Source organism: Littorina saxatilis, linkage group LG12 (genome assembly GCF_037325665.1).
Source record: "Littorina saxatilis isolate snail1 linkage group LG12, US_GU_Lsax_2.0, whole genome shotgun sequence".
Classification (NCBI taxonomy): Eukaryota; Metazoa; Mollusca; class Gastropoda; order Littorinimorpha; family Littorinidae; genus Littorina; species Littorina saxatilis.
The window spans coordinates 76,002,137-76,029,688 of record NC_090256.1 but is presented as its reverse complement, the minus strand read 5'-3'; the positions used below and the strand labels follow the sequence as shown (position 1 = coordinate 76,029,688).

The 27,552-nt window shown below is 42.3% G+C and overlaps 1 protein-coding gene across 5 annotated transcripts in view; it reads left to right on the top strand.

Moving 5' to 3' along the window:
* The window catches only part of LOC138982793 (rhotekin-like), a 93,436-nt gene extending 67,933 nt beyond the window's left edge, over positions 1 to 25,503 (top strand). For all 5 annotated transcript variants that reach the window (XM_070356138.1, XM_070356142.1, XM_070356143.1 and 2 more), the window contains 12 exons: positions 2,002 to 2,195; positions 2,701 to 2,750; positions 4,720 to 4,773; positions 6,863 to 6,983; positions 9,081 to 9,240; positions 11,217 to 11,248; positions 12,260 to 12,357; positions 14,838 to 14,944; positions 15,518 to 15,643; positions 17,496 to 17,661; positions 18,468 to 18,575; positions 19,455 to 25,503. In XM_070356138.1, coding sequence (XP_070212239.1) covers positions 2,002 to 2,195; positions 2,701 to 2,750; positions 4,720 to 4,773; positions 6,863 to 6,983; positions 9,081 to 9,240; positions 11,217 to 11,248; positions 12,260 to 12,357; positions 14,838 to 14,944; positions 15,518 to 15,643; positions 17,496 to 17,661; positions 18,468 to 18,575; positions 19,455 to 19,588 — 1,350 coding nt within the window. In that variant the 3' untranslated portion in view covers positions 19,589 to 25,503. The remainder of the gene's footprint in view (positions 1 to 2,001; positions 2,196 to 2,700; positions 2,751 to 4,719; positions 4,774 to 6,862; positions 6,984 to 9,080; positions 9,241 to 11,216; positions 11,249 to 12,259; positions 12,358 to 14,837; positions 14,945 to 15,517; positions 15,644 to 17,495; positions 17,662 to 18,467; positions 18,576 to 19,454) is intronic.
* Positions 25,504 to 27,552: the final 2,049 nt, after the last annotated feature.

Genomic DNA, 27,552 nt, shown 5'->3' with positions numbered 1-27,552 from the left:
CTCTCTCTCTCTCTCTCTCTCTCTCTCTCTCTCTCGCTCGCTCGCCCACTTAACCCTCCCTCCTCTCTCTCTCCTTCCCTCCCCCCCTACTCTCTCTCTCTCTCTCTCTCTCTCCTTCCCTCTCTCTCCCTCACTCCCCCCACTCCCCCCCCCCCCCCATCTCCCATCTCCCTCCCCTGTCCCTCTGCTATTGGGTAGCAATAATATTACGCTTTATTTTGAATTATCAATTTGTTGACTGCAGCGACTTGCTTAGGCCTAAAACAAAAATAGGTGTGGTTACGGTAACCCGACCTACCCTATTTTTAGGGGCCGACCCTATAACTTTTTATTACATTTGTCAAAAAACAAAAAAAAACCAAAAAAACCGAGTGCAGAAAACGCAATGAAAGCGACAGCGCTGGAGTCGCACACTTATTTCCCTGTCGAGTAGGTTTGATTTGTACACATTAGAAAAAAAAGTTTAAAAAAAAAGTGATTGCCTACCTTCCTACCCTATTTTTTGGGGCTATGTTACCTTAACCACACCTATTTTTTTGGGGGGGGCCTTACGCGACAGCTTCTTGCTGTGACAAGTAGGCAGTGTTTTGCATAGTCCCTAACGTCTATAATCTACTAACAATCCAATCTCCTTTCTGCAGTGAACTGTACTTTCACGACTGATTAAGCATGAGGTTTGCTAAACCCGACAGAATGCCAGTTCAACCGTTTGAATAATCATATTCCATGGCTCATTGGTTTTCCCTCCAATTCTGTCAAGGGTCACTCAAGTGGTTGAGACACCCCGGACCATACATTTTAAACATCATGACACAGGATGGATTTGTTTTGAATCAAATTATCATGGTGTTTTAGAATAGAGTGTAAATGTGAACCTGAACATCAAACGTCAGCAGTGTCGGTGAAGAAACCGATTCGCCAGGCAAGAGACAGAACGACAGCTGGTTTAGTTTTTGTGTGGATCACTGGATGTGTTGTCCTTTTGCCAGCGTCAGAAGAGAAGCTTGGCTTCCTGTCTTTGTATGAAACTCCCGATGTTTGAAATGGCTTGAGATGCAGTATGCTTTGATTCACGCACACACACACACACAAACACACGCACGCATGCACACACGCACGCACACGCAACTGCACGCACGCACACACACACACACACACACACACACACACACACACACACACACACACACACACACACACACACACACACACACACACACTCTTTAAATGTGTAGGGGTTTTCTCTGTTACAGCACAACATCTTTCTTTGCTTTAATATATATATGGCCCTGTTTATGAACTACAGTGACCTCCACTGATATCCGTATTATCCACTTGACAATGGTAGAGTGTAGTGGTGACTTCCCCAAAACAAAGTGTGTCGTTACTGACACGCACTTGAAGCTAGTTCGGCCATAGATCTATGTGTTCGTGGGAGAGTTGCGTGCTGCAAAACAGGACTGTGACATATCTTGTCTTGTTTCACGTTAGTCAGTACTAATTATCCCTGAAATATGCAGAATCAGACTGTGAGTAACATTTCTTTTCCTGTCTTTGTCTTTTGTTTGTCTGTTGTTGTTTTTTCGTGTGTGGTTTTTTACTTTCTCAATCTTAATTACTTTGTTCTGCATCTTTGTTGGCTTTGTCTTTGTTGACAAAGTCTTTGTTGACAAAGTCTGTCGCGTTGCTGTCTTTTGAGTCACCGTCTTTTGTGTGTGTAAGGGGGGGGAGGGGCTGTTTCTCATGATTTCTGGACGATACAATCAGTTAACCATTCAGAACCCCTCTCTCTCTCTCTCTCTCTCTCTCTCTCTCCCCCCCTCCCCCCCCCCCCCCCCCCACCGGACAATTTTCACTCATAACCACATCTCTTTCTCTGTGTGTGTTTCAATTTTAGGACACACACCACCACAACAACAACAGAATCAGTCAATGCCAGACTTTTCAACCTTTTATCACACGATTTTTACTCAAAACCACGTTTTTCTATGTGTGTTTCAGGACACAGACCTCCAGCAGAAGATCGACCATGAGATCAAGATGCGAGAAGGGACAACCAAACTGCTGGCAGCCTCCAAGCATCCCAACCAGCGGCTGGAGGCTGCGCGGTCCTTGCTCTGTTCCAACACACGCATTATTTCCTACATGACGGAACTCCAGCGCAGAAAGACGCAAGAAGTGCTCGGACAGTCACAGTGAGTGTGTTTTGGAGGGGTGGGGGTGGGGGGGGGGGGGGATAGGCACAGTGTCAGTAAGTCTCTCTTTGAAGGGTTGGGGTAGGATGGGGGGCGGCGGGGATGTGGGGATGTGTGTCTGTCTGTTTGTGTATGTGTGTTTTATGTTTGGGTTATTGAAAATAGGGAGGGGAGATGTGAGTGACTGGAATTTGCAGGGGGAGGTTAGAAGTTAGTGTGTGTGTGTTAGACAGTACTCTTTTCATCCTTATATTTTCATTTTCCTGTTTTCTGGTTTGGTTGCCTTCTCCAGAACCACTTTTCCTCTTTCCAGTCTTGATTCTGCCTCTTCATATTTTTCTAAATGAATGTGCATTCTGCAATTTTGATGCTCTATCCTCTTTTCCTTCAAGTTCTCTTTGTCTCCTTTTTTTTTCTCAGTCTCAGGTCATCTATCAATGGTGTTAATACAGGTACCAGCACAAAGAAACAAGTCACTAATGATACGTATGTATTATGTGTGCAGGTCCAATGAAGGCAACCAGTTACCATGCAGAGCTCAGATCAGTGTGTCAGGTAGGCAGCTTTTTGGAGATATATCACTCACTTTGCAGATGCTGATAGTAGCTCCAGAAGCAAATATTCTTTGTCTAGATATCCTGACAGCCTTGTCTCTATTTCTTTGTGCCATAAGCAGCAGTACCAGTGTTTAAAAAAAAGATATATAAAAATGTAAAGTTACCAACCCTAATTTTTTGGCCTTGTCACCAGAAAGAAACGTGTGGGTTTTGTTTTATTTTGTTTTGATGTTTTGTCCCTTAAGTAAACTACTCACAAAAAGTTAGGGAACACCCTTCATTTTCATGTGTTTTTGCAAATCGATGCTATTGTCAAAACTTTGCAAGCTACAACGCTGATCTTACACACACGCACAGAGTGGACTCCTGCCTTTGTTGTACAGGCTTGGTGTGCTGCACGTGCTACTCGGGCGTCAGTGGCTGAGCGTTGAAAATTGGTGAAAAGTTGGAAAATGTTACCGTTTTATGCTGACTCACCATTTTTTCTATAGCGTGTTTCTGACAAAATGATGCACTGCACGTGGAAGCTTGATGCTTTGACTGTGAACACTGGTCACTGGTTACTCAATAAAAGCCAGGGCCTGGGCGGACCAGGGCACAACATCACGATGGTCGGACGACAGAAATTAAGCCTGCTGGACAGAGGAAGAGCCATAGGGTGGTTCCAAGACGGTGTTGGCGTACGGGAGATTGCCAGAAGGCTTCTGGTGTCCCCCTCCGTCATCACAAGACTGCGACAGCGCTTCCAGGCCACTGGACTAGTTCAAGACAGGCCTCGCCCAGGCAGACGAAAGAAGACCACAGCAAGAGAAGATCGTTTCATCACAAGACAGGCCCAGACAGTGCGAACTTCCACTGCAAACCGTATCAGAAGGCAATTACGGGCTGCTACCAACACCAACGTCAGCACACAGACTGTTCACAACCGCCTGCATGCTGCCCAGTACCACGCCCGTCGTCCATCCAAGCGCCCCAAGCTGACCCTCGTCCACAAGAGAGCTCGCAGAGTTTGGTCCAGGCGTCACATTGGCTGGACACGTCAGCAGTGGGCTGTGGTCCTCTTCACTGATGAGTCAAGGTACAGCCTGGAGCACAACAACGGCCGTGTGCGCGTGTGGAGGCGACAGGGGGAGCGCTACAATGATGACTGCATTCAGCAGGTGACAGCCCACGGTGGGGGTTCCATCATGGTATGGGGTGGGATCTCTGCCCATCACAGAACCCCCCTCTACCTCATCCAAGGCAGACTGAACGCCCAGCGCTACAGGGACGAGATCCTATCGCCGTTTTTCTGTACCCACATTACAGCAGATTGGAGCCCACTCCGTTTACATGGATGACAACGCCACGCCGCACCGTGCTCGGCTGGTAAACGCCTTTCTCCAGCAAGCAGGGGTTGTCAGGATGGACTGGCCATCCTGTAGTCCGGATCTGAACCCTATTGAGAACTTTTGGGATGCACTGGAGCGCCGAGTGCACGACAACCACCCTCCACCACAAAACCTGCAACAGCTCTGGGGATTCCTTCAAGCGTGGCAGGCTGCACCCCAGGTTAACACTTACAACTTACTGGAGGAACCTGAAACATTTACATGTTATTGGAGAAACCTAAGTAAATGCTCACAATTTGTGAGATAAATTCACATTGATCGTGTTCATTCGAGCATTAAAATCAGAGCCTGAAGCTTTTTTTGTCCGCTGATGACTTTGATGGTTACCTGAAATGGCGAATATGACGCTCCAGGAAAACACAGCCAGGGGGATGTTGTTTGAGTAATGTACTTTACTTATGGCATGTGTTCAAATTTGACGCCTTAAGTACAATTTCAGTGAAACAGTCTCCCGGAGAGACTTACTAGACTTGATGTCATTGTGAGGATGTAAACACGCAATGGCAGTTCAGCAATAAACTGTCATTTGTGAGAACATTAACAAGCTTGCTTAAATTGTCCCTTTTCTTGTTGCAGATATCCGCATACCCTTGATGTGGAAAGATACAGACCATTTCAAGAACAAAGGAGGTCAGAAGTAATACAATACAGAGGAACCGCCTTGTAAGACCTACACAAATATGGGGAAATCAACTGAGCCTTAAGATGGTGCAGACCTGTGCACATCTACGGTTTCTCCGTAATTTCTCTTATTTTTATATGCAGAATACGGTGCTACGGATTTTTAATTAAAATTCCAAAAATCCGATGTTTTACTAAAAAAAAAAAGTGTACTTTTTTGTTTGTTTTAAGATGTTTTGACCAATTAGTTGGCCGTTGCACTGAAAAGACGTTTTCCGATTTACCGGAAGCGGGCGTGTTCTCAGCATTGAGTCTTTGTTCTTGGACTTAGTTTGTCCAGCGTCTGCGTGGCAACTTGTGATTGAAGTGAAACATGGGGAAAAAAAAAGAGTGCGAGATTCAGATACAGCTTGCTACTGAAACATTTTAAAAACTACTGAAATTTGGTTTGTTTACTACTGATGAGCGTTTTGGGTGTGCACAGGTCTGGATGGTGGTAACCTAACAGAGGTTATGAACAGAAAATCTGAGATAACAGAGTCTTACAAGGGAGGGAGTCTTAAATGGGAGGTGTCTTAAAGGCAGGTTCCATTGTGTGTAGACATTCTGCTTATTCTACCACTCTCTTTGCTATCCCAGCAAAACTGTTCTTGAATCCTTCCAATCTGTTCCACCCTTTGTGTCTCCAACCGTATAGTGAACTATTTACTTTCCTGCAATCTTGGATCGTGCATGGATTTCTGTTTCCAACATAACATTTTCTTTTCACACATTCCTGTCATTTTTATGATACTTTGAGCCTATAGTATTAGTCAGACTCAGTCAGACTAAGCCAGATAAAAAAAAATGTATATACAGGATACCAACATCATCTGACACTGTAAAATTGTAGGATTTAAATGGCATATTAAGAATCATAAAATGTTTTGATCAGTGTGCACCATTTCATGTTACAGTTTTCAGCAAATAACATTTTGACAGTAATATGATTGCACAGATGTTGAATCAGTGTGAGATATTGAATGTGACAGATGTTAATCAGTAACAGCTATTGTGTTTTCAGCGTAGCAATAGGGTCCGATTACTTGTTCGAGTCTAAATATCGGACCCTATTGCTACGCTGAAAATACAATAGCGATTATATAGCTGTTCTGGCCTTGATTTGTTGTTCCAAACTTACAAAATGACAGTTTTTGCGTCGATGCGCTGATCTCAGGGTTTGATAGCAGACGCCGTTTCTTATGCGCGCCACACTGACTTAGGAAAAAAACCTTGATTTGACAACACAGCTGTTAAACAGCTTTTTATTAGTTCATTCGTATACAACAAAAAGAAGTTTGAGTTTTTTTAATTTTGAACAAGACTACTTATGAAGAAGACCAAAACACAACATCAACGGAAAACTAGAAACAACTGAAGAACTAGGATGCAACAAGGGAAGGAGAAGAGAACAGCTAATCCGTACTACGCGAACAGACGGCAGCGAAGTTTTCAGTTTGGTGAATGGCATTTATACTTGTCTCGTCATGAAGCGAATTTTTCAACCTCAGTTATAAACGACTACATGAATGTTAGTGCCATGGGTTGAACATCAATACTTCAGAGGGGAATTGGGGTATTTAGTGTGGAGTTACGAGATAAGAAAAGCCGAATGCGAAAGTTTGTGTCAGTCGGCAACTTAGCTCACATAGGCACACAAAAACGGCTGTTCCGTTTTACTCCCCTGTTTGTACTACATCTTTCGACTTTGGGCATTTTGTGGTGTTTAGGGACAGAAAATAATTGATTTAGTCATGTTTCATCAGGAAGTTAGCAGAAAAGGGTATGCTATCGACATTTTTAAAGCTGAAAAACATTCCCGAGAAGAATTTCAAGTTGTCAGTGTGTGCTGTTGTCAATTGAAACATCGTGTGGTACAGATGGGTAAACCGGAACCATGCGTCTTTGTTATTGTCAATATGCTTTTGGATATTGGCAAAAATGGCCGACTTCCGTAGCATTATTCTTTGATGATCGGAAGAGACCATCCAATCACAGCCCCCGAATTCCCCCACATGTCCATCAGAATAGCTATATTGTGTGATATTGAATGTGACAGATTACCGCCAGTACGCTGTGTTCTGCCTACTGAAAGTGGGCACCGAGATCTTCGACACCTCCATGATTACCAACGTCGATCGCAGTATGACCGACATCACCTTTGAGGATGTCGTTCTCTTGTAAGTAATGCTTTGCTCTCTCTCTCTCTCTCTCTCTCTCTCTCTCTCTCTCTCTCTCTCTCTCTCTCTCTCTCTCTCTCTCTCTCTCTCTTTCTCTCTCTCTCTCTCTCTCTCTCTCTCTCTCTCTCTCTCTCTCTCTCTCTCTCTCTCTCTCTCTCTCTCTGTTTTCTCTTTTTCTCTCTGCTCTTTCCTTTTTACATTCAGTCAAGTTTTGACTAAATGTTTTAACATAGAGGGGGAATCGAGACGAGGGTCGTGGTGTATGTGTGTGTGTGTGTGTAGAGCGATTCAGAGTAAACTACTGGACCGATCTTTATGAAATTTTACATGAGAGTTCCTGGGTATGAAATCCCCAGACGTTTTTTTCATTTTTTTGATAAATGTCTTTGATGACATCATATCCGGCTTTTTGTAAAAGTTGAGGCGGCACTGTCACACCCTCATTTTTCAATCAAATTGATTGAAATTTTTGTAAAGCAATCTTCGACGAAGGCCGGACTTTGGTATTGCATTTCAGCTTGGTGGCTTAAAAACTAATGAATGACTTTGGTCATTAAAAATCTGAAAATTGTAACTTGTAAGTAAAAAAAATTTTTATAAAATGATCCAAATGTATGTTCATCTTATTCTTCATCATTTTCTGATTCCAAATACATATAAATATGTTATATTTGGATTAAAAACAAGCTCTGAAAATTAAAAATATAAAAATTATGATTAAAATCAAATTTCCGCAATCGATTTAAAAACAATTTCATTCTGTGAGTTCCACAGCTTGACTAAATGTAGTAATTTCGCCTTACGCGACTTGTTCTTTTTTTCTTTTTTCCTTTCTCAGCATTATGCCTGTTGACATAGGAAATAACCTCTCAAGTAAGGGTTGGCGCCGCATATTGTGGCTGTGTTAGTTTTCTTATTGTGCCTGCTACAGCAACCACTTGAGAGAACTCAAGACATGAGAACAGCGGCTCATTGTTTCCCTATGTTTGTCACTCATTTCATAAAAAAATGCTGATTCATCTGTTCTCCTGGGAAAACCCGGCAGCATTTCCGTTCCTGAGTGGCTTGAATTCTTGTCATTCCCTGAACTTCTGTTGACTCAGGATTGTCTTGTTAGCAGTTTTCTCTATGAAGAGTGCTGATCCTGCATTTTACTGGGATTTCATGCATTTTTCTGACTTGGACATGCAAACCTGTGGTAAAAAATGGATTTATCTGTCGGAGTTTTTTTTGTTTAGTTACAGTTTATTTTCTCTTGAGGTTTTGAGAAACCAGGGGAGGTATAACAGAAGAAGATTGAGTTCATTAGTTGGTTGGTTCTGAATTTTAGCTTGTCATTAAGAGTCCCCACCCACCTTTTTATTTGTTTTCATTCATATACATTTTCTGAACGCATTTCAACTCAATTTTCACACTGTTTAAAAGCAAACTGTGAAAGTTACCAAATTCTGTTTATGTGCGTTTTTAGCCAAGACAAAAAAAGGTTGCTTTTGGGGGATGTAGAAGACGCCCTTGAAAAAAAACACCACAAAAACATGCAAGCAGAGCACAGCCTCTGATGACCCTGCACTGCAGCAGCCAGACGCTGTGCCTCTGATGACCCTGCACTGCAGCAGGCAGACGCTGTGCCTCTGATGACCCTGCACTGCAGCAGCCAGACGCTGTGCCTCTGATGACCCTGCACTGCAGCAGGCAGACGCTGTGCCTCTGATGACCCTGCACTGCAGCAGCCAGACGCTGTGCCTCTGATGACCCTGCACTGCAGCAGCCAGACGCTGTGCCTCTGATGACCCTGCACTGCAGCAGGCAGACGCTGTGCCTCTGATGACCCTGCACTGCAGCAGCCAGACGCTGTGCCTCTGATGACCCTGCACTGCAGCAGCCAGACGCTGTGCCTCTGATGACCCTGCACTGCAGCAGCCAGACGCTGTGCCTCCACAACTGTGCCTCCGTTCGCATCGTGAACGCGTTCCAGATATTGAACTGTTTGCTACTCCTCCGTCGCACTGACTGGAGACTCCAGTAGAAGAAACAAAATTCTGTTGTTGTTTTTGCATCAGAATCAGCTAACACCATCCTATTTCTGCGTTTTTTCAGCCAAGACATCCCGCACGACTTTGAGATGAAGGTGGAGGTGTACTGTCACAAGATGCACGAGGAGCTGTCTGTCGCCAACACGCCGAAAAAGATTCGCAAGAAAATCTCTGACATGTCAGGGTCCGTGGGCAGGAGTGTCGGCAAGCGGCTTTCGGGATTGGTACGTGAACAAAATATGTACACTTTCATGGTGTATTTTCTTGCATAGTTCTTTGTATTTCTTCTTGTTTGACAGGAAGGGTGTTTTCCGATGTTGACACTAACATAACAATCAGCTTAGACAATTCTAACTGAACAGTACAGAATATTCACATTTAACTATCATGAAAACGTTGTACAAATTCCCAGAGGATACATAAAAGGATTCACAGAAAAAGAAATGGGAATAAAGACCGGTGTAAAGCCCAATATTAATTACTAGATGAATACCCGCTTCGCCGGGTACGGCTTTGCCGGGAAGAAGTCGAGCCGAATACCCGGCTGCGCCGGGGACCCGGCTGTGCCGGGGACCGGGTGTACGCCGGCTTTGCCGGCGCACCGCACGAAGGAAGGGAGATAAACGCACAAAACACTGGAGAAGAGTAAAAATAGTATAACGGGAATATGGATTGACCGTTGTCGACAGTGACCTTCTAAAAATAGAAACGGGAATATGGATTGACGCCACACGAAGGAAGGGAGATAAACGCTGAAAACACTGGAGAAGATAAGGAAGAGTTATTGGGAATGGATCCAGAGAAAAACCAAAATCGGTTCAGCGCTGTGCGCTGAGAGCACGTGTTGAAATATCTCATCGAGCAGGTTGTGTCCGGGGTCTACCTGAATATGCCCACCAAATTTGAAACAGATCCATCGAGAATCTTGGGCGTGCATCGCGGACACACACACACACAAGTCGTATTTATATATAGATAGAAGCTAAGTCAACCGCGCGAAGTCTACTTCACCAAGCTTGCTGCACGAAGCTTTAGCACTGCATTTTCAGTAAAAAGGCTTCACCACGTTAACTTCGGGCTCAGTTGGTGATGGTGCGTTTTTGTGTGATTGCCAAACATTTGATACATGTAGTGAGGGAACTGTAACTGATCTGCCTAGCACTTGAGTAGGATCACAACGGTTTATCCCCGAGTACGCTAGTACTTGGGCTCAGCAGACTTTAATTGTGTGTCTGTTTGTCTGTCTGTCTCGACTTAACAGCTTATTGCTGGGAAACTACTGGGCGCAGTTCGTTCAAAAGTTGATACACTAACTTGATAATAGGTCCGATTGATCGTATTAAAACTTCACCTGGGACCTAAATGCGAAATAATCCACAAAAACGACTCTTGGCGGTGGGCGCAATTCGCGGTGGGATAGAACTGCTGTTCGGCTAATTGAACAGCCAGGCACGGCCAGCGTCACTGGGCCTGAGCACACATACGCTGCATGTGCCACTGAGTTCGCGTGCTGCGCGACCTAATTTTATGAACGAGCGAAGGGAAGCCAGCCGGCTTCATACCTCTTGTAGTCTTTTTTCTCTCGCGCGGTGTGTGTGTGTGTTCAAGATTTTGTGCACATGTGTTAGTGTTACTGTTTGTGTGTGTGTGTTTGTGTGTGTGTGTGTGTGTGCGCATGCATGAGTCTGTACTCGTGTGTGTGTGTGTGTGTGTGTGTGTGTGTGTGTGTGTGTAAGGAAGAGAGAAAGTGAGGGAGAGAGGGAGAGAGAGTGTGTGTGTGTGTGTGAATGTGTGTGTGCATGAGTTTGTGTGTGTATGACTGTGTATATGTGTTTGTTTGTAAAGCACATCCTCGGCTCGCATGCAATGTATTTATATAGCAAAGGGAATGCCTGTAATTCACACAGAGCAATCACTTGGTCTTAAACGTGCACAAGACAAAAACTTTCATACTGGGGGAGCGAACCAGTCTGAAGAGTACTCGGGTCCAGCGCGAGCGTTTTTTATTTAACTTATTTATCTTATCAAAACAAAGTGTGCAACATTACAATATGAAGCAAAGAAACAATAAGTTATAGAATTTCATTGAAAGGATGTTGAGAGAGAGAGAGAGAGAGAGAGAGAGTGTGTACTGGAATGGAGCAAGGGAGGTAATTTAAGACGTTAGACTTCATGAAATTGTTTTTTGCTCTCATTTCAGAATGATGCAGATGTCATTGGAAGCATGGTTTTGTGAGTATTCGACTTCATACTTTTTCCCCCGATTCTTTTCTTAATATTTCTCTGTTGTGGAATCTATAGATACAGTATATTAGTAGCAAAGCATCCTAGCTCCAGAGTAGCAACAGCCATTACTAACATGATTTTGATTTTCCCTTATTTTAAATTGTTTTCTAGCAAGAATAACTGTTGAAAAGCGCATGCAGAGCACTCTTGTAAGAAAAAGAAAACAAATTTCAGTAAGTGTTAGTATATTTGAGCTTTTATGTTTTTGAGTCACTTGAGAAAAAGTGACTCTATGTAATCGGTCAGTGTTAGTCTGTCCGGCCGGCCGTCCGTAGACACCACCTTAACGTTGGACTTTTCTCGGAAACTATCAAAGCGATCGGGCTCATATTTTGTTTAGTCGTGACCTCCAATGACCTCTACACTTTAACGATGGTTTCGTTGACCTTTGACCTTTTTCAAGGTCACAGGTCAGCGTCAAAGGAAAAATTAGACATTTTATATCTTTTCTCGGAAACTATCAAAGCGATCGGGCTCATATTTTGTTTAGTCGTGACCTCCAATGACCTCTACACTTTAACGATGGTTTCGTTGACCTTTTTCAAGGTCACAGGTCAGCGTCAAAGGAAAAATTAGACATTTTATATCTTTGACAAAGTTCATCCGATGTGATTGAAACTTTGTAGGATTATTCTTTACATCAAAGTATTTACATCTGTAGCCTTTTACGAACGTTATCAGAAAAACAAGGGAGATAACTAGCCTTTTCTGTTCGGCAACACACAACTTAACGTTGGGCTTTTCTCGGAAACTATAAAAGTGACCGGGCTCAAATTTTATGTGAACGTGACTCATTGTGTTGTGAATAGCAATTTCTTCCTGTCCATCTGATGCCTCATATAATATTCAGAACTGCGAAAGTGACTCGATCGAGCGTTTGCTCTTCTTGTTTTCAGTATGCTTCTTGCTTGTGCGTGCTTCATGTTTTTTTCATCCGTATGTTTCTTGGTTATACAGAGGACCTCGTTTTGAGCTGGTTGCCAAGGGAACACTACAGTTACAGGATGTGGACGACTCCGTCAGAACCTTTGACTTTGAGCTGGAGAAAAACTCAGGTAACCACACCTACCTGCCCCCCCTCCACCTACACCGCCCCTCTAACCTCTGCTTTCTTTATGCAAATTCTAACCCAGGTGAGAGTTGTAAGTGACAGATTTTCTGAAGAGCAAGAAGCAGTTTGGGTTGCACGAGAAGTCGGCGTTACAAGACCTACGTGTGCATGTGGCTATTCCTGAAGCCAACATTACGCTACAGTGGAATCCCTCTTTTGAGACCTCTACAAATTCGAGAGAATCGGGCACAGGGGGAGTCTTAAACAGGGGGAGTCTTAAACAGGGGGAATCTTAAACAGGGGGGTCTTTAACAGGGGGAGTCTTAAACAGGGGGGTCTTAAACAGGGGAGTCTTAAACAGGGGGGTTTTAAACAGGGGGAGTCTTAAACAGGGGGTCTTAAACAGGGGGGTCTTAAACAGGGGGGTCTTAAACAGGGGGGAGTCTTAAACAGGGGGGTCTTAAACAGGGGGAGTCTTAAACAGGGGGGGTCTTAAACAGGGGGGTCTTAAACAGGGGGAGTCTTAAACAGGGGGAGTCTTAAACAGGGGGAGTCTTAAACAAGGGGAGTCTTAAACAGGGGGGGTCTTAAACAGGGGGGGTCTTAAACAGGGGGAGTCTTAAACAGGGGGAGTCTTAAACAGGGGGGTCTTAAACAGGGGGTCTTAAACAGGGGGGAGTCTTAAACAGGGGGTCTTAAACAGGGGGGTCTTAAACAGGGGGAGTCTTAAACAGGGGGAATCTTAAACAGGGGGAGTCTTAAACAGGGGGGAGTTGAAAAACAAAAGAATTCTATACTCACCAATACAAGAACAGCACACAAAAACAATGTCAATTTTACGCCTTCTTCGGGACCACAAACAAACAAATACCCCCCGCGGGTTAGGGGGAAGAATTTACCCAATGTCGTAAGAGGCGACTAACGGATTCTGTTTCTCCTTTTACCCTTGTTAAGTGTTTCTTGTATAGAATATAGTCAATGTTTGTAAAGATTTTAGTCAAGCAGTATGCAGACCTGTTTACCAGTACGATTTGGGCGTATTTTGTACGCCAAATTATTATCGGTACGCAAATACGCGACACACGCACAAAATACGCCTAAGAAAAAGTCTAGAATACATTTTCCAGTGTTGGTGTGCTGATTACGGAATGGTACAACTGATACCGGTTTCGGTCGAAGGGAGATAACCATGACAGCGAGTCTTCAGCTGTGGAAACCTTGTTCAGTTGTTGGCACGTGCGATCGTCTGGACAATCGTGGCAAAATGAAGCGGAAAAATGTGCCAGTTTCGGATGACTGTACCAAGTCTAAACAGCAGAAGCAGCAGATTTTCTTGGAGAAATATAAGAAAGAGCAAGGAATTGTGGAGTCTACTATGAGAAAAAGTCATGCACACTGCAAGTATTGTAAATCAGATTTCTCCGTTGCCCATGCTGGGAAATATGACATCGAACGACACTGCAGTTCCAAAACTCACCTGGACAAGGTTGCTGAAGCTGCCAAGGAATTATGAAGTTCATTCCCGCAAAGCAAATCCTGCCAGAAGAAAAGGCTGTAGTCCGCGCTGAAGCAATGTTTTCTAAGATGATTGTAAAAAATGAACTTGCCACTGTCAACCGCAGATGTTATTTCACAAACTTCATCTTTTCATTATCAATCTGATTGGAAGACACTGGTTATAATGCTATAAACTGACAGGTAAATAAAATTGTTTTATCCCTGTTGTATTGGAAGGAGTTAAATTCTGAAGGTGTTCACAAGACATGCTATTCTTACACAAACACGTTTGCACCCACGCGTACATTTTCCGTAGCCCATATGGTTTTGCTTGCAAAGTACACCAACTTTTTGAAAAATACACTCAACTTTTTGGGAAAGTACTCTTGCCTCGGGTTTAGGGTAAACAGGTCTGAGTATGTAAGAAATGCTAAGTCCTTTGTACTGGAAACTTGCATTCTCCCAGTAAGGTAATATATTGTACTACGTTGCAAGCCCCTGGAGCAATTTTTTGATTAGTGCTCTTGTGAGCAAGAAACAATTAACAAGTGGCTCTATCCCATCTCTCTTCCCCCCCCCCCCCCCCCCCCCCCTTTCCCCGTCGCGATATAACCTTCGTGGTTGAAAACGACGTTAAACACCAATTAAATAAAGAAAGAAAGACGTACAAAGGAAAGGGAGTATTAAAATGGAATGAAATGTACAGATACAGTGAACAGAACTGTTTGAGAGTGAGAAAGGAGGAAGTCTTAAATTGGGGGGGTCTAAAACTCGTACTTAAACACGGAGGTTTGACTAGCGTTGCTGCAGGCAAGACTCAGAAAAAATGAAGGCCTCAAACAAGTAACAGTAGCAATAATTCTATGATTTTGCTTGCTTTGAAAACTTCCAGGTAGAGATTTAATATTCTGCATGTGTTTTTCACGGGTTTTTGTGTGTGTTTTTTCTCATATTATTATTCAATGACTTTTTTGTTTTGGTCTGCAGAGGGCAAAGTTCATGAGTTGCCGCTGTTTGGTAACTACTGTTGCCGTGTTGCCGCTGTCCCGGACTGCCTGGTCAAACCTATCGTCTCTGGATACCTCAACGTCCAGGTATGTAACTGAGCTTTTGGATCTCTTGGTCACAGTAAAATGTGCATTATAAATAAATCTATGCTCACACTCTCACACACACATCCAAGCTTGTACATGCACGCCTAGAGGCATCTCTGTCTTCATGATCTCTTGATTTCAATCTTCAATATTCCATTCAGTCTTATCTTGCAGTCGCCTTAGTTATGGGCATCAGTGTGTGTGTGTGATAGAGAGAGAGTCTGTATTTGCATGAGGCAGATGGAAGAGATAAATATGCTACAGTGAGAATGCTACTTTGAAAACGTTCTGCTTTGTTATTTATTTGTGTGTGCATTTTTCACAAATTTTGTCCAGATTGGTCACAAAGTTGTCAAATTGTATTTTTGTTGAAAATGTCCTGCATTGTAAGAAATAATGGTGTATTTTTGACAGGAAGACCAGGAGAATGGTACTTTAAAAAATGTTCTGCTTTGTTATTTATTTTTGTGTGCATTTTTCACAAATTTTGTCCAGATTGGTCACAAAGTTGTCAAATTGTATTTTTGTTGAAAATGTCCTGCATTGTAAGAAATAATGGTGTATTTTTGACAGGAGGATGACGACTTGTCCAATTGGCGTCGCTACTGGTGTGTGCTGAAGAACTTACAGCTGGCCTGCTGGTCCTCCCCCTCCGACATCGATGTCGCACACCCCCTCCTCTCCATTCCTGTCACAAAGGTCTGTTATCTCCCTTCTTTCTTCTTTGTTTGTTCTCTCAACATCTTATCTCTCTCTCTCTCTCCTCTCTCTCTCTCTCTCTCTCTCTCTCTCTCTCTCTCTCTCTCTCTCTCTCTCTCTCTCTCTCTCTCTCTCTCTCTCTCTCTCTCTCTCTCAGCCTCAGCCCCTGGTAACTGATGAGTTACTTACTGTTGATTTTCTTTTGTCTGCAAGTTCTATGGTCACAGTCTTCTCAGTTTTGCTGATTCTGTCCACGCTTGGTAGAAACGTTCCAAAGCTGTTCAAACTTAGGTTCAGAACACAAAGAAACCAGCAGTTTCAAAAACAAATTGGGACACTCTTAACAAAAATCTACACAGTGATACATGTCAAGAATGTAGATTTCAGGCTATGTGATGAAGCTGGCAGTAATACTAAATAGATAACATAGTGATTGTGATAAAATAAATCCAAAAACAAAGAGACTGCCAATGTCCAAAATTCAGAATAAAAAAAACCAAGAAAGGTAAGTTGTTGGGACGTTGTTATTGACAAAATTACATTACAATCACAGATATTTCGACCCAACGGTCTTTTAAGTGAACAGACAAAACAAATATTCACACGAAACTTATCTTGATAGAATGAATCTGAATGAATTCATTCATTCATTCACTCGGCTTCCTAGCGAGTGGGCGAAAACTGATTCTATCAAGATAAGTTTTGTGTGAATATTTGTTTGTCTGTTCACTTAAAAGACCGTTGGGTCGAAATATCTGTGATTGTAATGTAATTTTGTCAATAACAACGTCCCAACAACTTACCTTTCTTGTTTTTTGATAGTGATCGTGATGGGCGGGGTGCTAAGACGTCGGCCTCTTAATCAGAAGGTCGAGGGTTCGAATCCCGGCCGCGGCCGCCTGGTGGGTTAAGTGTGGAGATTTTTCCGATCTCCCAGGTCAACTTATGTGCAGACCTGCTTGTGGCTTATCCCCCTTCGTGTGTACACGCAAGCACAAGATCAAGTGCGCACGGAAAAGATCCTGTAATCCATGTCAGAGTTCGGTGGGTTATAGAAACACGAAAATACCCAGCATGCTTCCTCCGAAAGCGGTGTATGGCTGCCTAAATGGCGGGGTAAAAACGGTCATACACGTAAAATTCCACTCGTGCAAAAACACGAGTGTACATGGGAGTTTCAGCCCATGAACACAGAGGAAGAAGAAGAAGAAGAAGATAGTGATCGTGATAGATAATACAGTGGAACCTGGCCTGGCAACCACCTCTCCATAACGACCACCCTAAAGGATCCCCAACAAGGTTTGTTTCTATGTAATCCATCTTTCCATGGCGACCACCCTAAAGGATCCCCAACAAGGTTTGTTTCTATGTAATCCATCTTTCCATAACGACCACCCTAAAGGATCCCCAACAAGGTTTGTTTCTATGTAATCCATCTTTCCATGGCGACCACCCTAAAGGATCCCCAACAAGGTTTGTTTCTATGTAATCCATCTTTCCATGGCGACCACCCTAAAGGATCCCCAACAAGGTTTGTTTCTATGTAATCCATCTTTCCATGGCGACCACCCTAAAGGATCCCCAACAAGGGTTTTTTCTATGTAATCCATCTTTCCATGGCGACCAGCTGTCTATAATGACCACTTTTTGGTGTGTCACTTGGGTGGTGCGACTGTAGCAACATTTCACTGTCTTACCCAGAAAGATGGCTTCAACTTGGGTGGTGCGACTGTAGCAACATTTCACTGTCTTACCCAGAAAGATGGCTTCAACTTGGGTGGTGCGACTGTAGCAACATTTCACTGTCTTACCCAGAAAGATGGCTTCAACTTGAGTGCTTTTTGTCCCACAGAGTACCCAGATAAGCGACGCAGACCCCCGCACATGCAACCAGGCGCACACATTCCTGATCAAGACGGTGACACTGCAGGGCGTGTCGGAACACACGCTGTCTGCCGACTCCACCGACGAGGTCAACAAGTGGTGGGAGGGATTCCAGCAACACTTACTAGACCAAGGTACACACAGTTTTGACCTTTTAGTAGTGTATGCTTTGATGTTTGCTTGGGTTTTCAACTCTCTCTCTCTCTCTCTCTCTCTCTCTCTCTCTCTCTCTCTCTCTCTCTCTCTCTCTCTCTCTCTCTCTCTCTCTCTCTCTCGTGCTATTATGGCTCAACCATTTCCTTAATAAAAATAGGCAGAGGACAGCGATTTTAAATACTGCTGAGGTTATTGTTTAAAGTAGACACTTTCAGAGGTGAAGAACTAAACAGATTTAACAAATGCATCAATGTACATTTTACCGACTAACAGAGAGAGAGTGTATGTGTGGGCAGTCGTAAAAAAGAATTGTCACTGTAGCACCTATGGATGCGCTTTGTAGGATACAGTAGAATCAAATAATATTGAAGTGTTGCTGTCTAAACTATTGTACATTTTAGTTTATTAATTGAAAAGTTTTATGCATTATTTGTATTTTTGATGAAAATATGACATTTTACACAGATCGAGACAGTCAGTGTTCCTCCGAGACCGCGCTAGCGGTCGAGGTGAACATTGACTGTCGAGATCTGTGTAAAATGTCATATTTTGGTCAAAAATACAAATAACATTTATGTATCGATCGATTCTGGTTAGAATTCCTTTTAGTTTGTATGATTGAACGCACACAAACATGCACTATTTTGTTGTCTCGGCTGGCCGCCTAAATATGAAGTTTTGTCGGCCTCTGACGTCACATGGCTCAAAGAAGAGAAATCCAGTGTTTAATCGATACATACATTGTTTTACAGAATGCATGTATTTGACTGTTGTCTGTGTGCAGCGCTATGGAAACACGCCTGTGATGAAGTCATGGCCATCAAGCCGCCCACCAAGAACAAAATGGCTTTCTACAGAAAGAGCTCAATATACGACGACACGCCGCTCAGAGGTTGGTATCTACTTTCATCGTTTAACTTGTCTTGTCTTGGAGGTGATGTGGAGATTTTATTCAGAATTATTTTTTCTCATTGATTTGTTTTGTGTCACCAAGGTAGAGTAATATAGGTATTTGTGTGCATTAGTTTTCTTTGTGGGTTTCTTTTTTTTTTTACACTGGAATATTGTATACATTTAATATCAGTGGTTTTTTTATTTTAAGTGATTAAATTGCTTGTCTTCACAGTCCTGGCAGTTAGACTGTGGTTTCTTAACCCTATTTGGACAATATTGCCTCACATTAAAAAAAAACCACCACGCTCATATTCGGTCAACGCACGTGCCGAAAACCGGCAAGCAACAGTAAAGACCTTTGCATTGAAAACATGGATCGGGTGGAATATAGTGGATAGTAACGAGATTTTAGACCTGAGCAGAGTAACTGTCAAATTCCGGTATAAGGGGCTAAGTGACGCATTTCGCTACCGGAAAAATCCGATATCCGTCCAGAAGATTGAAATTGTCTCCCCTGCCTTAGGCCTTTAGGGCTTTGAAGCAAATTGGTATTATTTGGCTCTTCTCTTCTCCCTCTTCCCACCCCTGCCTACCCCGTTCCCTCCATCACTCCCTCCCTCACTCCCTCCCTCACTCCCTCTCCCCCTTTCCCAGAGTGGCTCAGGAGTTATCACAATACTCTTAGACTGCGCATTAAACTGCTGTACAGTGTACAATGAAACAAAGCCTTCAATGTAGCTGTCACAATCATGAGACTTACACTAACAGCGTATCATCACAATCGCACATAACCGTTTTTACAATGTCTTGATGTAAGTAGAAGCGCTCCGTTGAGTATTGCTGTCAGATGTCATAGCGTTTCTCTGCAACGTTTCAGAACGGGACACGGTGAGCGACAGCATTGTGGGAGACCTCCGTGTGGACGACGCTCAACTGACTCACATGCTCAGCACGCTCATGGGCGAGGCCAGTCAGATCCGCGGCACGCAATCCACCCAGGGATCCACCTAATCCACTGCTCAGACAACACACTGCCAGACGGACAATAAACTGCTAGTTGTGTATATTGGTGGGTTGGACACATCACCAAAGGGGAGACAACACTGCTTTGTTGGTGGAATGTTGAGTTGGCCATTTAGACGTGTTCAGCGGTGAGGACGAAAGATTCGTGGAGTTGTAGCTTCAGCACTGAAGCTGCCAGCTCCCAGGACTGTTCTTGGACAAGACGGAGAGATAAAACAGTTGGTGAAGCTCTCAAATCCCAGGATTGTAGTGACATTTTAAAATACTTCACGTGTGTTCATTATGGAAACAAATGGAGCTGTAGTTTTTATGCCAAATCTCAGATGAGTTGTCACATTTTCGGGAGGTAGAATTATAAGTTCAGCGAAGCTCTCTTGTCCAAGAATTGTTGTCATTTTCAAAATGGGTGTGTGTTCAGTGCTGAAGGAATTAAACAGAAGGATTCATGGACTTTTCCCATCGACCAGCACTTGTCAGAACAATGACTTGTGATTGCAAAGCAGCCATGGAAATCTAGATCGTCAGCACAAAGAAAACACAACTGAACTCATCACAAATATTACCAATTGTTTAACCAGCATGATCGCTGTGTGTCCACCACCAGAAAAAGCAGGCTTTTACTTACAGCTTTAACTCATTTTAGCATCATCTCTGCTACGCTTTCGCATTGTTTTCGCACAGTAATGTTTGAGATGGTGCGCATGAAATGAAAGAAACACTGAGGGTACGTGTATCACTTTACTTTCTCCTCATAACGTGGACTTGTCATGAAAACTACTCAACTTTTCAAAAGGACAAATGGACAAATTCGTATCTTCCATCAGGAGTCTGAGACTCGAGTGTTTTACGCTGTACTTTATTTAGCTTGGTTTGACATCATTGCTGTCTTATGAGTGAATCCAAACCCCCCGCGGGTTAGGGGGAAGAATTTACCCGATGCTCCCCAGCATGTCGTAAGAGGCGACTAACGGATTCTGTTTCTCCTTTTACCCTTGTTAAGTGTTTCTTGTATAGAATATAGTCAATGTTTGTAAAGATTTTAGTCAAGCAGTATGTAAGAAATGTTAAGTCCTTTGTACTGGAAACTTGCATTCTCCCAGTAAGGTAATATATTGTACTACGTTGCAAGCCCCTGGAGCAATTTTTTGATTAGTGCTTTTGTGAACAAGAAACAATTAACAAGTGGCTCTATCCCATCTCCCCCCCTTTCCCCGTCGCGATATAACCTTCGTGGTTGAAAACGACGTTAAACACCAAATAAAGAAAGAAAGAAAGAAAGAGTGAATCCAAAAACAAAAACCTACCTGTCTTGTTTTTTGATTCTGTCTTATGAGTGATCACACAATCATTGAGTCTGCAACTCGTGTGAAATCATGACCACTGGATCTTGACATCTAAAACCTGGCTCGTTAACAGACAGCTTTCAGAGATTTTAACTTCTTGTTAATGGAAAGCAGGTGTTGTTCTTGGTGTATGTTCTCAACCAGGGAGAACATTGCTTAGCTCAAGGGGATAGGCGCTATCCTTCCAAGGATAAGTCGAAACAGACTGGCTGAAAAGACGTCCCTAGAGAACAACACATTCAGGCGTCTTTTGTGCTGTGGGCAATCTACATTGATCAGTGACATGTACAGTACCATGACTTGTGTGTATAGACTGCCTGATATTTCAGTGTATGCAGTGCCATGTTCTGCAAGCGGATTTGGGATAGGGATGGAGATTTTATTCCCTGTTTGAAGTTCGATTACTTTCTATGGAAATGTCTGTGAAATCAGTGTTCCAGATATACAGCTCAAGTTTATTTTAAAAAAAAAGGGGGTGGGGGGGTTGAGCAATTAAGATGAGAGTGATGATTTTAGCAGTCTGTCAAGGTGACATTTTGGTTTTATCGCTTGACTAAAGAGAAAGAAGTATTTGACTCTCTTTTTCTCTCTCTTTCTCTCTCTTTCTCTCTCTCTCTCTCTCTCTCTCTCTCTCTCTCTCTCTCACACACACACACTTGCTACCTCTGTCTGTCTCTCTCTCTTTCTCTCTCTCTGTCTCACACTTGCTATCTCTCTCTCTGTCTCTCACTTGCTCTCTCTGTCTCTGTCTCTCTCTCTCTCCTCTCTCTCTCTCTCTCTCTCTCTCTCTCACTCTCTTATTCATATGTGCATAATGATATGCATGTGTTAGACTACAAGCAGTACTGTGTATTACCATGATTGTACTGTGTGCTGCAATGCAGCAAGTTGTTTGTGCTGTGCTATAACTTAGCGTTACTGTATCTTGAATGGTCTGTGTTTATTTAGTCAAATATAAACAGTCAATTCACAGGCAGGGGAACAACCTAACATTGCTCATGAAATAAGCTCATTGACGATTTAAGGCCTCTTCAGGTGCAAACATGGAAACTCACCTGGCTCTGTTTGATTTTAATAATAATTTTTGAGTCACTTGAGAAAAAGTGACTCTATGTAATCGATCAGTGTTAGTCTGTCCGGCCGGCCGTCCGGCCAGCCGTCCGTAGACACCACCTTAACGTTGGACTTTTCTCGGAAACTATCAAAGCGATCGGGCTCATATTTTGTTTAGTCGTGACCTCCAATGACCTCTACACTTTAACGATGGTTTCGTTGACCTTTGACCTTTTTCAAGGTCACAGGTCAGCGTCAAAGGAAAAATTAGACATTTTATATCTTTGACAAAGTTCATCGGATGTGATTGAAACTTTGTAGGATTATTCTTTACATCAAAGTATTTACATCTGTAGCCTTTTACGAACGTTATCAGAAAAACAAGGGAGATAACTAGCCTTTTCTGTTCGGCAACACACAACTTAACGTTGGGCTTTTCTCGGAAACTATAAAAGTGACCGGGCTCAAATTTTATGTGAACGTGACTCATTGTGTTGTGAATAGCAATTTCTTCCTGTCCATCTGATGCCTCATATAATATTCAGAACTGCGAAAGTGACTCGATCGAGCGTTTGCTCTTCTTGTTTATTTTTGTTATAATGCCTGCTTTAAGGTAGCTTATTATATTGAATGAAAAAGGCATATGGGTATGAATTTGAAAGGGAATTCTGTTCAAAGCTGAAACTACCGATCATTTATAAAAATCCATTTGGTACTACAGTAGTATGTAGTGAAATGTTCTACGTAGCATTTCAGTTTCACACTCACAGCCATGTTCATGAATACACCTCAAGTGTTTTATTTGTATAAGTGTCACAATTTCTAGTCAGTAAAACACTTGCAAGAGTGACAATGAAATCATTAATGGCCTTAGTTAAACATTTTGCCAAAAGGATTCTTAGCGTAAGTTGTCGATGTTGAATCGGTGAATATGTATCTGTGACATGTAAGTTGTAATTTTGTGTCATCTGTGTACTGTCTCATTCCATATCTCTAACTTACTCGTCTTGTAGGTGTTGAAAATATTTGCACATGTTGAAGACCAAATCATTTGTCATGGATCATCAAGTCTGTTGCATGCATGTGTGTTTGATAGTTATGCTAAGTCACAGCTATACAAGTGTTGGATTGTGTGAGCAAGCTGGCATAGTACAGCATCATTCTTCATTGTCATTCTTTCAAACTTGAGAACCAATCAGCAAATGTAACTCTGTTTTGGCACAAGTAAACGAGCTAAAACATTGTTTGTACAATCAGCTGTAGTTTTAGAAATCATGGCTTTTTATTTGAAAGTGAGCTTTTTTATGGCTTCAATGGGCATTTGATAACACACGGTTGGCCTTTGCGATGTGGCTTATAATGTTGTTGCCAAAACGTTACTCAGGCATGGGAATTGTCCGCCGAAAGGCAAATTTCCGCCGTAATTTGTTTTTGTTCTGCCAAAAAAGCAAAAGTGTCCGCCGAAAATATAAATGGGAGAGGCAAAAATGGTTCTGAAAACTAAATTTCATGGCAAACTTGGAGCTCAGATGACACAAAATTGCACAATTTGGGTTCTTTGGAGACATTTTTTTCCGGGGGAGCATGCCCCCGGACCCCCCTTGTGAGGCTAGGCGCTTCGCACCGTCGACTTTGATATTACAAATGTTCAGCCTTCTTTACTTTTTTCAATTCCCATGCCTGGTTACTGCTCTCTTGCAGTGACTGCCTCATAAACCACTGCTGTGACCGAGTACTTTCACTTTAGAAAACTTTGTGAATTCCATGAATTGTTGACGTAAACGCTAAGTGCTGTCATTTTTCATAATGAGTTTCACTAAAAAAAAAGATTTAAACGTTCTTAGTTCAAACTGAAAGGATTTAAACTTTTGAACTCATTGAAGAGTTAGAGCAGCACAGTAACATAGGCGTTACATGAACAGTACACACTACACTATTAAATTACTTGAGTAAAAGATTGACCATTCATAAATTTCAAGACTTCGTTAATCAGTAAGGTTTTGCATTCATAACTTGCTGTGTTTCATTGTAGTGCCTGAACACGTGCCAGTTATTTCCACTGGAGATGTTAAAAGCACATAATTATGTTGCCAAACAGTTTCAGTAAGATTTGTGTTTTTGGAATGACTTTTGGTTTGTACAGTATGTTTTCAAGTAAACTGTCAGCAGTGTAATGGAGCTTGAGTAGAATGTTGAGAAACATTGAACAGATATTAAAGCTGTCAAATAGCTGTTACATTCTTCAGAAAGTGCGTAGAGTAAAGGTACACTCATTTTCATTTAAATTGAAAAATGTAAGTGATCATATTCACCACCACAAATCTATTCAGGCTTTTGCACAGGGTACCAGTATCCTTCAACTACAACTACAACTACAACACGCGAACACTCGACAGCCTGTCTGCTTTCTGTGCAGAGCGGAAAGTTGCGTTGAAATGATTTTGTAAGCCCCCCCGCGGGTTAGGGGGAAGAATTTACTGGATGCTCCCCAGCATGTCGTAAGAGGCGACTAACGGATTCTGTTTCTTCTTTTACCCTTGTTAAGTGTTTCTTGTATAGAATATAGTCAATTTTTGTCAAGATTTTAGTCAAGCAGTATGTAAGAAATGTTAAGTCCTTTGTACTGGAAACTTGCATTCTCCCAGTAAGGTCATATATTGTACTACGTTGCAAGCCCCTGGAGCAATTTTTTGATTAGTGCTTTTGTGAACAAGAAACAATTAACAAGTGGCTCTATCCCATCTCCCCCCCCTTTCCCTGTCGCAATATAACCTTCGTGGTTGAAAACGATGTTAAACACCAAATAAAGAAAGAACAGTATCCTTCAACTACAACTACAACCACAACTACAACTACAACTACAACACGCGAACACTGGACAGTCTGGCTGCTTTCTGTACAGAGCGGAAAGTTGTGTTGAAATGATTTTGTAAGCGACATTTATGTCAATCCACTAAATTTATTCACCCCAAAAATTGCCACTCCACACAGAATGAGCCACACTTTTGATTTTGGGTATGAGTCCAAGTCAAAGGCTGCTTTTATTCCCTTTGAAAGCCTGCACAGATCTGTGGCGGTCAACTTGGTCGGTTACTCAGGTAGAACGGTACCTTTAAAGTCTGTGTTAAAGTCCTTTTCTGAACTCAAGTTTGTCTTATAAGGTGTATGCAGCTGTTTGCAATGCTCTTTATATGTTGTACTCAGGGCTTGTGTGTTCTTTTAAAGTACATGTGTACTTAACCAAGTACATGTGTACTTAACCAAGTACATGTGTACTTAACCGTGTCTGCAGAGAAGCAACAGATGCATGATTGTTTGCAACTTTTTTCAAATTTTTTTTTTCTTTCTCAAGAAGAGCAAAACCTGAGATGGTTGAAAATGAAACTTACGTTACTATCATGGAACAACTTGATTACATTTGTTTATCGTTGCTGTAAAACTAATAAACACAGTATGTGTCTCTGATTTGTTTCTTTCCAGTAATAAAATAAATGTTCAGTCACAAGATCACTGGGTCAATTGAGTTGGTATTTTTATTTTGTGTTATTATATGTTTGTGTTTGTGTGACTGGTATTACAGTGCATGCTGTGTATTCATTATTCTGTATCTCTGGTACACCCCCACCCCCCCCCCCCCCCCCCCCCTCCCAACTCAGAACAACAGAGAGTTTCTCAGACAGACATGAAGACAGTGAATAGTCACTTTTATTAATAGGCTGAATGAAAAAGGGGTTTTTGTTTTGGGAAAATGACGTCAAGTGATTGCTTGTACATGTAGCAAACATCTACTGGTTAGCAAGACGTCTTCAATAAACAAGACTGCGGTGAACAGGCCTGTGACGGGCCTCGAACACCTATTAAGTCAAAGTCAATGAAATGTACAGCACAGAGATGGAGCCCTATGTGGTTTTCATCACATCGTAGACTGACAGATGAGTGTCTTGCGCACACAAGTTTTAGTGGCTTTTAAAACTGAACAGAAAGAAGGACCTTGGATAGTGAGGGATGAAATTGGGGAGAAAGGACGGGGCTGGGCCGCTATTGCGCGGGTCCGCCATTGCGCGAATCTAACCCTAACCCTAATCCTAACCCTAACCCTAACCCTAAAGATTCGCGCAATAGCGGCCCCGCGCAATAGCGGGCCGACCCCGAAAGGACGTGCCCAGCTGCTTCAATCCGGTTTACATTTCTGACAACTCCACATTTCCATGCAGCGATATAAACGTATAGGTTGTGTTTTTGTTTCTGGTTACCAATGTACACATGTACAATGTACACAATATATATATGTCTGCTATGTGGCTGGCTCACGTTCAGTCATATATTGTGTGGCCATGCCCCCAAACCAGTCTTGTTCTACATTGTCAACTTTCGCATACGTCAACTTTCTGTTTAATCAGCACAAAGTGTGTACGTGACCACCTCTAGCTCACCGAGTTTAACAGGTCTCTCCTAGTTCTGGCCGCAGTTCAGGCTGTACAACAGGCCTTTACCTCACGTTTATTTATAGCTTCACCCCCTTGAACTCGAAGTCTCGTCTGCGTCGGAAGCAAATATTTTAGTTCCGCGATTCCCGAGAATGTTCCATATCAGAGAAAAGGTGTATGACAACTTGCCTGTATGAAACATGTGTTGAAGAAGGAAGAGAGAGAGAGAGATATTGTTTTTATGACAAAAAATAACATTACCGTAAAGGTGTGTGTGTAGGGGGGTGGGGGGTGTTAAGAAGGATGTTCTGTGCAAGATTATTTTGGATGTTCAACCGTAGTTCTATAAGTAACAGTAACACGGTTTCCGGAATCGAATTTTAGTTTCTGTTGACACGAAGCAGCAGTCGACTATCTTGAGTATTTGAATAGGTTTGCAAATAAACAAGACTGCGGTACGAGTACTTGTTTCAGTCGATGTTGACAAGAGGTACTCCGGGGTTTGTGACCGCAGAATGTCGAGTGTCTTCATTTTTACATTTAGTCAAGTTTTGACTAAATGTTTTAACATAGAGGGGGAATCGAGACGAGGGTCGTGGTGTATGTGTGTGTGTGTGTGTGTGTGTGTGCGCGTGTGTGTGTAGAGCGATTCAGAGTAAACTACTGGACCGATCTTTATGAAATTTGACATGAGAGTTCCTGGGTATGATATCCCCGGACGTTTTTTTATTTTTTAAAATAAATGTCTTTGATGACGTCATATCCGGCTTTTTGTAAAAGTTGAGGCGGCACTGTCACACCCTCATTTTTCAATCAAATTGATTGAAATTTTGGCCAAGCAATCTTCGACAAAGGCCGGACTTCGGTATTGCATTTCAGCTTGGTGGCTTAAAAATTAATAATGACTTTGGTCATTAAAAATCTGAAAATTGTAAAAAAAAATATAATTTATAAAACGATCCAAATTTACGTTCATCTTATTCTTCATTATTTTCTGCTTCCAAAAACATGTAAATATGTTATATTTGGATTAAAAACAAGCTTTGAAAATTAAAAAAATTAAAAATTATGATCAAAATTAAATTTTCGAAATCAATTTAAAAACACTTTCATCTTATTCCTTGTCGGT